The following is a 12,677-nucleotide window of genomic DNA, read 5'->3' on the forward strand; positions in this document are numbered from 1 at the left end:
TATTTTATTTTATTTCAACTTTTAAACTTATGAAAACATTTTTTAATAGTTTATTTTTAGTTAACAATAAGTATGACTTGTGCATTATATTCCAAGTCTCAAACAGTCTTTCAACAGCTTTGTGAGACTAACAGAAGAGAATCTAACTCAGAATTTCTCCTTTTTGTTCGAAGGAAGAAAGTCATACAGGTTCAGAACAATATGATTGTGTGCAGATGATGACAGAATGATGATTGAATTATTATTGTAGGTTGTACTATCCTACAATACAGACAACACAAAACGAACGCATATAAAGAGTAAAATGGAGAAAGAGCGAGATGAAGAATTAAAGCAAGTGAGAGAGCGTAACAACGGTTTCTTTCAGAGGGCTCTCTCAATGTAAGATTTAGAGGACATGGCACTGCATGTTCCTTCCCCGTGTGAACTGATATGTAACGGTGAGTGAAACAGAAGTGCAAAAAAGGGCGTGTGTACACAAGCATGACAGGGGACGTGGCCTCAGGGCAGCAGGCAGGATTAATTGCCCCTGGCACCCAAGGACGGGCAATTCATTGCCCAAGCCAGCGTCCTGAAAGATGGGGGTGAGGTGGGAGGTGTAGACGAGGGGTTAATTAAACTCTGCAGTGTGAGACACTCTAATTAATTACTCTGGTTCCCCTTCCTTAATTTAATGTGCTGAACTCTTCCCATTTTATTACATTCTTCCCCATAAGGGCATCATACAGCTGATTAGCCTCATACCCTCCAACCACTCTGGCCAGTCAGGTAGTTGGAGAACTCAGAAGAGGAATGGTATAGGGAAGGGTCCTATTTGTGGGTGCTAAGAGGATTAATAGCCATTTGCATGACCTGCGAGTGATCGCAGAATGTTTGCATCAGACACTGTGGAACGCTAACATAAAAGTTTGTCAGAATGGCTAATGGCTTTATCTTTGATCATCCCAAATTCCCCTGTAACTTCACTCACATTTAAAAACACATCACTCTCTCTCTCTCTCTCTCTCTCTCTCTCTTTTTAAGTATATGCAGTGATGATTAACACGTTCAAAGCGAATGCTACAGGGCGAGACGTGCTACTGGGGACACATTATTTTCGGGTCAATTTTACGGTGCATTTTTAGAGCCAATATTGATAGCTATACCTACTTCAGTCGGAAGCAAAAATAACATGTTGCGTCTCTAAATGAGTGTGCCGCCTCACTGGTGAAGCACTCCGTCCTTGAATATGGCAGTGTGTTGCCTTGAAATCAGTTTATTAAAGCAGAACAAACAGATTTATTTACAGATTATAAAATGCAGGGTGAAGGTCTGAGACACAGCATGAGGCTCTGCAGCATAGACAAAGTTAATGCTTTGAGGGAGCCGTATCTGTGCCAATATCTAACGTCTGATGGAAATCAGCGAGTGTGAAAAGATTTCATTAAACGTATGTTATTAAAGTAAAGAGCTCAATTCTTCAGACCCACTCTTCAGAGAATTACATCGCATCAGAGGATGTCTTATCTTATCAAAGCTCTGCAACCAGTCGGTTAATCAGAAAGACGGATAATTAACCGAGTATCATTATCAGCTGGCCATTGTTTGTTTAATATTAAGATTTATAGATATTTTAAGTTGCAGACATGAAAGTATCAAGTTAAGGTGCGGATTTATAGTCAAAAACAGTACATCAAGCTGTGCGCTCATTGCGAGAATCTCTAGTCAGTAAGACAGATTGTTTCTCTGTGGCTGGAGCATGTGTGGTGTCAGCTAAGTGCTCTAATGCGTAGCAGATGGATGCAGTGAGGAATGTCTTGGGACAAGCTTCTGCCAGTGCACACCTGGGGCACCAATCAGGCCCACAACATTTCCAAATGGCATTTTTTGAAGTCTTTACCAACTTTATGGGGGCGAAAGTGTTGACTGTGCACTGCTGGACTCTTGTTGTCTCATTTTCTCCGCCTTTCTCACTACCTCCGTGCTGAAAACTAGCCAGATCAGAGTGACCTTCAACCACTTCAGCCCCATGGGGACTGAAGGGAAAAGAGTGAGTGAGAGAGGAGGCGATAGAGACGGAGAGATAGAATGGAGTGGTGGGTGGAGCTAACAAAGGCGAAAAAAATATTGAAGGCAAGGAATGGAAAATGTCTGGAAACCAGTGGTGCGCATAGCGGACTGTGACAAGAAAGATGACTTTGACTTCTATGCCTTTCTTTCCCATCTGGCTGATTAAAACTCCAAGACGACCCCTCACCATGAATAAATGAGGTGTATGTTGTAAAGAAAAGACAAGAGAAGTAACCTTTGATTTCAGTAAGGCCGTAAAGAGAACGGAAACTGGCCTGTCAGAGCAGCTGTGGGAGAAATTTAACAGATAATGAGATTCAGCTCAATCTACTGTGACACTGGTGCTCTGATCATGCAAGAGCAGTTCCTACCTCAAACTTATTAATAAGTTTCCTTCTCAATTTTTCCTCCTTTTTCTGCATAATTAAAATAGATTGATCCCTGCAAACATTGGTCCGACGACAACGTCGTGTCCCTGGCCAAAAACAGTCACGGTAAAACAGCATAAATCTGCAAAAATATTTCCTAAAAATGCATTCAGATACGTTTGTACATGTCTACAATTCTCTGGGGTTGCATGTATAATTGTTACTTTAACTTTTAGCTACATGTAGTTCAATATATGATAATGAATTGATTAATTAATAAGATAACGTCAAAGACGTCCGTTTAAATTTAATTTTAGAACTATTTTTCAACCATGACAGGACGTGCTGGAGGGATGTCTTTTCAACGGTCATTAAATGTCCAAATGTTTGCTGGGATGTGTGCATTTTTTCCCCAGTAGAGTCAGTGCATGTCAAATCCGATAGTGTTTGCTATAACAGCCCTATGTTCACAGCTTGCTTCATTTTTAAGCTTTTCATATTCCCCTGAAGTATTCATTATTTCCAACAAATGTCTCATTTAGGAAGCCATGTTTAGGGCATGATATGTCAAGAAGTATGATTGCCAGGCTCACAGGAATTGGTATACACTGAAAAACTTGTTCCCTTCGGGTCCAAATGAATCAGTGTCTCTTCAGGGAACAAATATTTTCATAATTGGCCCCTAAAATTGCAAAAAAGTTAAAACATTTCTAGGCGTGGGTGGTATTTCGGTCTTAATTGCACCCATAGACACACAGGATACTGACAAATGTGTTTTAATCTTAAAACATAAGCACTGATAGTCATTCCCCATCATGTTAATCTCAGGCATGTATGGTACAACATTTTGCTCATTTTAAAGGGACTCAAGTGACAATGCTAACTAGTACCTAGAAAACTGGCATGGAATAAGGTAAAATTACATAATAAGGTTAAAAATAAAAATAAAAAAAATACTGAGTGCACCTTTAAAGATCTATGCTTATAAATCAAAGACTGCAGTTCATTTGCAATCTATGCAATGCGTGAACACACAGCCAGTCTTCAGTGAGGCATTTAACCCAGGCGACTGTCCTTGCAATTAGTTGTTGTAGATTAAAAAAAGAAATATTATTTGTTAAACGACAAATAACCAATCTGAAAACACCTTCTAGTTCATCTCACCACACAATCATTCGTCACTAACAGCAGGGACATCGTGGGTGTTATTTCCTCCAGGCTAAAACAATGTAATTATCATAGCAATGATTGCACAGCAGCAGTAATTAGCAGCACAGACCCATCCGGATGGTGACTCGCAGTATGCACGAGGCCATTCAAATATCCCCGCCTGCTATCTGAAGTGAAATCCAAGAGGCTTAGAGAGAAGCAACTAAGCGTTAGAGTTGGGAGAGCGAGCGGAGGGAGGGGTACAAGTGCACGTAAGCTGCCTACAAATGACACACTGCAATCATAAACTGTCTCGCGACGCGTTCTTTCTCTTCTTTCGCGCCCTTTCGTTTGTGAAGTATGAAGAAGACGTCGAGGTACTCGGAAAAACGGCTTCGGTTACAGATTCAGCAGATAACACGTTTGTAACGCACTTCTGACCGACTTCTACTCCTCAGCCCGCAAAAAGCTACATCGCAGCCGACTGAGACTCTGGATGGACCGGGAAGGAGCCTGCTCGAGCTCGAGTCTAGATAAACGGCACGGAATAAACCCCATGCCGATTATATAAGGGTTTTGCGACAAAGAAAGTCAGGAGACTGAAAGGCTTGCTTCGCCCAAATAAACTACATGCCAGGGCTTATATTATGGACAATGTAGCCTTTGAGCTTGACGTGGTTGACTTCTCTGGATTATTTTCCACGTTTAGTTTTGTTGAGAAGCAGTACAGTGTCATTACTGGACGAACGGCGCGATTTCGGTCAGTGGATTCAGATAATATCGTCTTGATGCCTGCAGGTTTGCGTTGGTCTTTAGATTGAGACTGCTCTGTGAAGTCTTCATGCTGTGGGGTAAATACACTCTCTACTTCATCTATTCCTGTTTACACGAAGTTGAGCTCTCTTGCAACTTGATATTCAATTATTCATACATACGTTCAAGTGCAAAAAGTTCAAATATTTCGCCCCTGACGGGCTCATCGGTGAGATTGACACCTGCCAATTCGGATGTGCATGTGCAATGACACCTGTCGAAATATAGTGATGTATTGAAGTGGCACAGGTCTGATCACACGTGTGCTGCAGTAGCAGTAGCAGCACGACACTTACAAGCATCAAGACAGATGATGCCATTTATTCGCGAACACTGATGCTCTCACTATGATCTGTTCTCTGTGTGGGAATGATTCAATGGCACATTACCGACGGACATTTTCAGTCGTTTACTCGTAAATGAGGGCATGTGGCATGAGTCCAGCAGAGAGCATCTCCAAGAATGAGAGGTAGATGTGATTATGGGCACTTGCACACAGCAATTAAACATTTACAATATTCATCACACCATATTTAACCTAGTCCAGTAAAAATGACCACCACTTTAGAGTGTTAATTATGAGAAGTCCTACATTACTTCATTACATTACTTATTATCCTCTATAAAACATTACAGACATTGTTCAAAAGTCTGTCATCATTTATTCACCCTCATATCATTCCAAACTGTATGCCTTTTTTCCATCCATGAAACATAAAAGAAGATATTTTGAGAAATGTCTCTCTCTCTCTTTTTTTTTTTTTTTTTACGGTTTGCCTACTACTATTTTCTTTGGGGTTTTTTTTTTTGGGGGGGGGGGGGGCATATATCCCTTTAAAACAACTGAGATTCAAATAACTACACTTGCAAATATTAATGATTGATAGGTTATTTTTATTTTAAGCTTCCGATAAATATGGAGAAATTATTTTGTTTTAATTCTGCTTTTAGACACAATAACATGATCATTAGATTACAGCATTAGAAACATAATACATATTGAATATTAATTGACCAATATTGCTTTTTAACAACAAAAAAAAAAAAAGGCCAAATCGCTCACCTCTACTTATAAGATGCAAGAATGTAGTGTCTTGTACGTTGCACATCTTTTGTTGACTTACTTAAAAGCGCAGATCAAAGCACACAATTGTACAAAGCAAAACTGCATGAAATTATGCACTGTAACCTGCGGCCTTAAGCAATCACTTAAAGTTAAGAATGCACTGGCTGTCAGTACTGAAGTCAAGTCATTATTGATGTGCTTGAAGAAAACAACACAGTATCATCCAAGTGACTTGATAACCTGATGAATTATGTGCTGACAGTGGAGTCAAAAGATAAGCTCTGCACCTGCAGGCAAGCCTTTTGGGTTTCAATTCCTTTTTTGTCCTAAAATAACTATCTTCTATCATTTTTTCTGATTGAAAAAGAAAGATGTGTCCTTTGCTAAAGCATTTTTCTTCAGGAGCATGTGGCTCCTTCAAAGTTCAACACTCAGTCTGAGATTATTGGATTCAATTCAATTCCACAGCAGAAAATCAGTAACAGAGACAAAAATAAAGTCTACAGTCAAAATCAGATATTAGTGACGCACACTCCCTTTTCATTCCAGAGCTCACAGAAGATTAATCATTCTAGGTCATTTACCAACATACCCCAGTTCATTTCCTGCACACTTCGTGTAATGTGTTTAATTTCTACAGTTCCCAAGCTATGAATATATTTTCATTCCCAATCAACAGTTCTCCAACACATCATCTCCTTTTTCCCAGAGCAGGTCGCCTGTGCTTTTTGTGTTATACTAGTCACTCTTTCCTTCATCATTTCCCTCAGCTTATTTATGAACTATTACCATCATGCTGTAACACTTTATTAGGTCTGTAAAAAGCCAAGGGAATGAATCACAATCACCATCCGTCTCTCACCCCATTCAATTTTCATTTCACCTCACTATTTAACACTTTTCCCACATGTATCCACACATACACCTAATGGGTCTTTAGAAGTTGTAAGAGTTGTGATGGGATAGTTCACCCAAAACAATCCTGTCATCATTTACACTCCCTCATGCTGTCATAGTTGTGACATTTAAGATAAAAAATCCAATAAAACTAAATGCAGAACCCTGTTGACACCCTGTATGTCCTCAACCATAATAACTTTAATATATATATTAAAAAAAAAAGTCATCTGATTTGTTGACATTCACATCAGACACAAATGTTAAGTAGATGGCTATAGTTCACCGGACATTGAGTTCATCCGGATGAGAAGGCCTGCATTCGATTTCACTGTAAAGCCCACAATCGTTTCTCTACATTAATCAATACCACAGTTTTACACTGTCTGTTGCTGAAATATGGCTTGAGGAAACATGAATAAAATGAACATCAGTATGCAGTGTTATGACAACACCTCTCGGACACTATTAAGATGGAGTGTCGCCATTTTGCAGGTGGCCCAATGCGCATGAAAGGCCAGAGAAAACGAGCCAGGGAATCAGACTTGATCATGTCATGTTTCATACTGAAACCAAAGACAATTAAATAGAAAACCAGCATGGAAGGCAAGCCACAAGAAAAAGAGGCTTTGAAAGTGTGCCTGGGTTCCCTTCGATATAATTCATTAATAAGGGAACAAGAGTTGACATGAATGCTATATACTATGCAGAATACCTGGGACACTTCCAGAGATGAAAGGACTTAAATTTTCATGAGTTAAGAAATCATATTTAGAAAGAGACAAAAAATAAAAAGGGCTAGAGAGAGATTCCGGCATATTCTATTATATTCTAGGCATCAATCGGGGCAAAAATACATTAGACTGAAAGCAGAAAGATATGCTTGTTTTGGAAGTAATGAAAAAAAGACCACCCTAAAGCCCTGTCTAAAAACAGCAAATTCTTGTACTCAGCACTGCCACAAACCTCATTTTACTAATCCCGTCAATGTCACTGGCTTTGTAAACTAAACAATGCCATGAATCGTTAAATCTCCTAGGATTGCAAACACACATTTGTCAAGCCCTTCGTTACAGACATTCAGCATCTACTACCTTTGATGTTAAGGTTGAAAAGGAAAAACTCTCCTATTTAAACGTTTCCAAACAATGTAACAAGGGAGAGTACGAATAGCCTATTGTTGACCTGCACGTTGTAGAAAATCATGCAATTTGCTCAGTCCGTAAAAACGGGCTGTTCTGCTTTAAATAGTATTACGAGCATGTACATCAAAGTCATTGAAGATTTATGGCTAATTCACTCATTTCTCTGTATATTCCAGTCTTGTAACAGCACATAATCATGCAGGTCATGTCCTTATCAGAAAATGAAGGATATAACCTCTAAAACCATCCTCATCTCTTTCCTTAATGAGCCATCAGAGTCTGACTATGTCCTTGTTTCTCCTTCTACCTCAAGCATGTTGCCCTCGCCCCAGGTGTGCGTGTCAACTCTGGTGACAGTGAGCACGATGGCCGTGGTCGACCTCTACCTTCTGGAGCAGAGCATGCTGGGACCTCGAAGCGGAGCCCGTCCTGCAGTATGGCCATGTGTTGCTGTCGCACTTGGTGACCTGTGTTTCCTGCTGGCGCTGCGCTTTGTTTCCGCCGGTGTGGTTTCGGAGGCACGCTCTCCCCGTCGGGGCTTCGCCAATGCTCTCTGGTTCCTGTTCCTCTCGCTGCTGCAGCTGAAGCTTTTCTTTGTGTGTCAGAATTACAGACAGGAGAGACGACCCCCGGATCCTCTCGCCCGCAAGACTCTGACACTTTTACTTTCGGTGTGCCTGCCCTCGCTGTTTCTCATCCTGACAGGAGCCGATTACATGACTCCCCTCCGTAGGAAGCAGGAGGTGCGCAGCCGGCTTCTGTGGGTGGTGGTGGACTTGCTTGATGTGTTGGACCTGCAAGCCGGGCTGTGGGAGGTGCAGGGCACTGTGGGGGTTCCTCTTTGGGTTGAGGGTATAGTGTTCTTTTACTGTTACGTGCTGTTGTTGTTGCTGCCGTGCGTGTCGCTCACAGAGCTGGGTGCCACTGCACTGCCTGGGCTGCAGGCGGCACGGAAGGAGGCTATCTATCCGTGGCTCAGCCTGGTGACCATTAACGTGTTCACGCTCGTGCCCAGAGGGGTCGGGATGCTGTGGTACAGGGACCCACGGGTATCCACAGTGTTCCTGGGGAAAAACCTGCTGGCTCTTGCAGTAAAGCTAAGCTCTGCCTGGGAGAGGCACAGAAAGGGCAGCGGAGGGATGCAGGGAGCAGGAGCCGCCACAGGAACTGGAAACCAGACTCGAGGTGCGGCCTCTGAACAAGCCACGGAGCAGGAGCAAGAGTGCACATCTCCAGTGCCGTCCTCCACGCGCTACCACACGCTTTCACGCACTCATGGACACAGCCACTCGCTCTCTCACGTCAGCCTGGACCCCACTGAGACCTCTCTGGGACCGGCTTACATTTCCCACGAGCTCTAGAGGTCACAAAAAAGCCCTGAAGCTGCCAGCAACTGGAATTTGTAGGAACATAACCATCCCTGAAGTCTCTGTGCTTCTGGCAAGATTAGCAGAGATAACTTATCGTATTAGCACACTTTGTAGTTTGTACAACTGATGATTTCAAACATGAGCAGCCTACTGTGGTGTGAAGCTCCCAGACAAAATGATAATGAGGCTGAGGTTGCAACTGTTTTAATTAAGTGCCTTCTTTAAAGAGCAACAATTAATATTGTTACTCTTGTTCATTTCGATGTTCATCGAGGACTGGAATTAAACCATGTACTGTGAAGCATGACCACTGTTAATATTTCACTCTGTAATAAAAATGTTTAATAGACACCTGCCTCTAATATTGGTACCCAGACGCAGCCAGACCCATAATCTGTTGGTCTGACATGCGAGACAGAAGCAGCTCCACAATAAATTTGTGGAGACCTGTCAAACTTAATGACAACATTTCAAAAATTATATGGGACAGAACTTCATTTAAATCACAATTTTTATGGCTGGTCTTCACAAACAAATTAATCCATTCCTCCATCAACTAAATGGACGTTTCATGGTTGAGCAAACGCAATAAAGAAAGTATCTGTCAATCACTTTCAACAGTAAAATTTTCCCCACAATTACATACAGTGGAGTCCAAATGGCTGATAATACTAGTGAAAATTGTTTCTATTTTGCATTTTTCTACTTCAACAATTTTTCAGTACAAATTATATTATCAGCACAGCAACTTCAGGCCAAAAGTTGACTCGAAAAATTACATTAATTTTTAAGTATTTGTTGTATCCTTCTTTTGCTTTAGTGACAGATGAACCCGAGCTGCATGAACCCCAGAAGTTTGTGTAAAAGCAGCACATTTCTCCAGGACAGAATGAATCCTAAAACTTTGTTTTCAGATTCAAATTAGATAATAGTTTCTCAGTTTCTCAATGTCATCTCAGACTTTTAGACCCTTCTGTGGGCAGCACCAGGCATATGTACACAGAATGAACAGTAAGAGCTCACCAATCACCACCTTTAACTGTATCATAGTTACCACAGCATGAACCGAAGCGTCTTTCCCATTGTGGTTACCAGTGACAGATCTGTACATATCGGAGTATGATGTTAGGGAGAGACTTTCTGACGTGGTGATAGAGAATGGATCCTGGTGCAGATTATGCTGGGGGGTTGGGCATTATTCACTCTCTATCAACAGCGCCTCTACAATCCCCCCACCCTTGCTCTGATAAACCATTATTACTCATATTAATTGAAATGGGACTCATTTTTCAAAGAGCAAAGAGCTTATAGCGCACTTCACTCATGATTTACATGGAATATTTACCGAACGTAAAAGAGGACAAACTTGCATGTCAAATGCTAAAAATAAGCCTAGCTATAAATGAATTAAATTACTGAGAGCAGTTCCTCTTGAAGCTGATTTAGCTTCAGAGGTATATCAGACATATGAACCAGACCGGAATGCCATTTCTCAGCCTTTCATCTCTCTCTCGCTCTCTCTTCATTTTAAATGCACACCCTCCATGTTATGTTCACTGTAACTGTTCAGCTTGCCGGTAGTGAAGAGAAATCAGTGAAAAGAACAGAACTAGCAGATCAGACACATGCAAATTGTTCATTATTTGAATGAAATTGAGTCATATTTCACCCTAAAATCAAAAGAAACAAGTAGTTTGCTTGTTGAAAAGTTTTTTTCATTTATTATTATTATTTTGCAACATTGCAAAATTGCAAAAAACATTGTGCTGCTCAATATTTGTGTGGAAACATACTTTTTTTTTTTTTTTTTTCAGGATTTTTTGATGAATTTAAAGTTCCATTTATTTGAAATTGAAATCTTTTATAACTTACAATATCTTTACTGTTTTGTTTACGTTGGATATATACACTACCGGTCAAAAATTTTTGAATGGTAAGATTTTTTAATGTTTTTAACAGAAGTCTCTTCTGCATACCAAGGCTTCATTTATTTGACCCAAAATACAGCAAAAACCATAATATTGTGAAATATTTTTACAATTTAAAATAACTGTTTTCTATTTGAATATATTTTAAAATGCAATTTATTTCTGTGTTGGCAAAGCTGAATTTCCAGCATCATTACTCCAGTCTTCAGTGTCACATGATCCTTCAGAAATCATTCTAACATGCTGATTTGCTGCTCAAGAAACATTTATTATTATTATTATTATCATCAATGTTGAAAACAGTTGTGTACAATTTTTTTCAGGATTATTTGATGAATAGAAAGTTCAAAAGAACAGCATTTATCTGATATAGAAAGCTTTTGTAAAAAATCTTTAAAAAAATCTTACCGTTCAAAAACTGGTAACACTTTACTGTAAGGTTCATTAGTTAACATTGCTTAAGTACTTTCAATGCTATCTCACGACCAATTCGTATGTATTTTATGAGGTGGCTAATTCGTATGAATTCGTACAAACTCACTCGTACGATTTCATACGATTTGTCTAAACCCCAGTGACGGGTAGGTTTAGGGGTAGGTCATTAAATGCTTTGTTCATTGTTCATGTTAGTTAATATATTACACACAATACAACTAATGCTTACTAATGAAACCTTATTGTATTCTATATATTATTTCCTTTTGATTTTGAGGTGAAATGTGACGTGGGCGTGTTTTACAGTTTCACCTAATTTCCCTCACAGTGTTGGCATGCTTGGTCTCGACGCACAAAACACTTGAACTATTGTCTTATACGTGCCTCTTTTTATTCTGTCCTCTGTTTCTCTCCTCCATCCGGCTGAGTTAATTTCTCTCTGGCCTGTAATTACTCTCCTCCACAGAAGCTGTCAGTTTCCCCCCTCTCCTCCAGAGCTCCCTCTTTTATTTCTCTCGTTTGTTTAAATTTGCCCCCCGGCCGACAGGCAGCCTACCTCTATGCGCTTACCCTGTCAGGGATGGTTAGGCAGACGAGAGAAAAAACGAAGAAGCGAGAAAGCGGGAAGATTAAAGGGCCAGCGCTGCAAGCTGAAGGCACGCTGGCTGCAATTTATTTACAGTTTAATACACATAAAAGTTGAGCCAAAGATGGTAGAGCTCAAACAGAGCTGACAAGAGCATGGGTAGACACATGTACAAACACACGACTGTGCTTGTTTCACGGACATATGGTGCTGCTTTGCTTGACTAATCCTCATTACACCTCATATTTAGTTCACAACAGCTTTCTTCAGCAGGCAATCTCACTCTGGAGGCCAGGTTGACTTGCGCTGGCAGAAGAAAATGTGTCATTTGTTATAATCATGATGGGCAAGGGACTGTAATGACATCATTACAGCTGTAATTAACTTGTTAGTTATGAATATGCTTTACATATGAGAGCAGAGGTAAGCCTGTGTGAACATTTGACTAAACAGCTTCACATGACAGTCCCTACGGAGGAGAAAAACACAAAATTTTTAGAGAAACATCAGATCTCTGTGATCAAGAGATAAAAAAGATGTGGTCAATCTTTTTTGATACTCTGTAAATATATAAATTAAGATTTTCTTTCTGACTTCCTGTAGATGATGACAGAACTTGAAATGGTCAATAGCGATGCCGTATTTTTGTAGGCCAAACCAGAAGTTAGCATCACCCTTGTTCCCTCAACAAAAACCCAATAAAAATGTTTCCATTGGCTTCTATTATTGCAGAAAATAAGCTGTGTGACCAGCAACAATTTATGATTCTTACATGATTTGTTCATCATGATAATCTTCACAAATTAACACAACTTCTATGAATTTTGGAGCTTAAATACATTTCCCAGAAGTAAAAAGATAAACATAGATT

At 40.2% G+C, this 12,677-nt stretch overlaps 2 protein-coding genes across 3 annotated transcripts in view; one reads left to right on the forward strand and one right to left on the reverse strand.

Moving 5' to 3' along the window:
* mrpl11 (mitochondrial ribosomal protein L11) overlaps positions 1-12,677 on the reverse strand; it is a 38,481-nt gene that overhangs the window by 14,005 nt on the left and 11,799 nt on the right. The gene's annotated exons all lie outside the window — the stretch shown is intronic.
* tmem265 (transmembrane protein 265) lies at positions 2,917-9,206 on the forward strand. Of its 2 annotated transcripts, none has more exons than XM_051860316.1 (2): positions 2,917-3,838; positions 7,801-9,206. In XM_051860316.1, the coding sequence occupies exon 2, from the start codon at positions 7,802-7,804 to the stop codon at positions 8,846-8,848; it is 1,047 nt and encodes a 348-aa protein (XP_051716276.1). In that variant the 5' UTR covers positions 2,917-3,838; position 7,801; the 3' UTR covers positions 8,849-9,206. The 2 variants fall into 2 exon arrangements, with proteins under 2 accessions (XP_051716276.1, XP_051716275.1); XM_051860315.1 differs by having other exon boundaries at positions 2,922-4,417.

The sequence above is a fragment of the Ctenopharyngodon idella genome, chromosome 14, assembly GCF_019924925.1.
Source record: "Ctenopharyngodon idella isolate HZGC_01 chromosome 14, HZGC01, whole genome shotgun sequence".
Taxonomy (NCBI): domain Eukaryota; kingdom Metazoa; phylum Chordata; class Actinopteri; order Cypriniformes; family Xenocyprididae; genus Ctenopharyngodon; species Ctenopharyngodon idella.

What these genes read in the sequence shown, in the direction of transcription:
- tmem265 (XM_051860316.1), top strand. Translation starts at nt 7,802, where the DNA reads ATGTTGCCCTCGCCCCAGGTGTGCGTGTCAACTCTGGTGACAGTGAGC.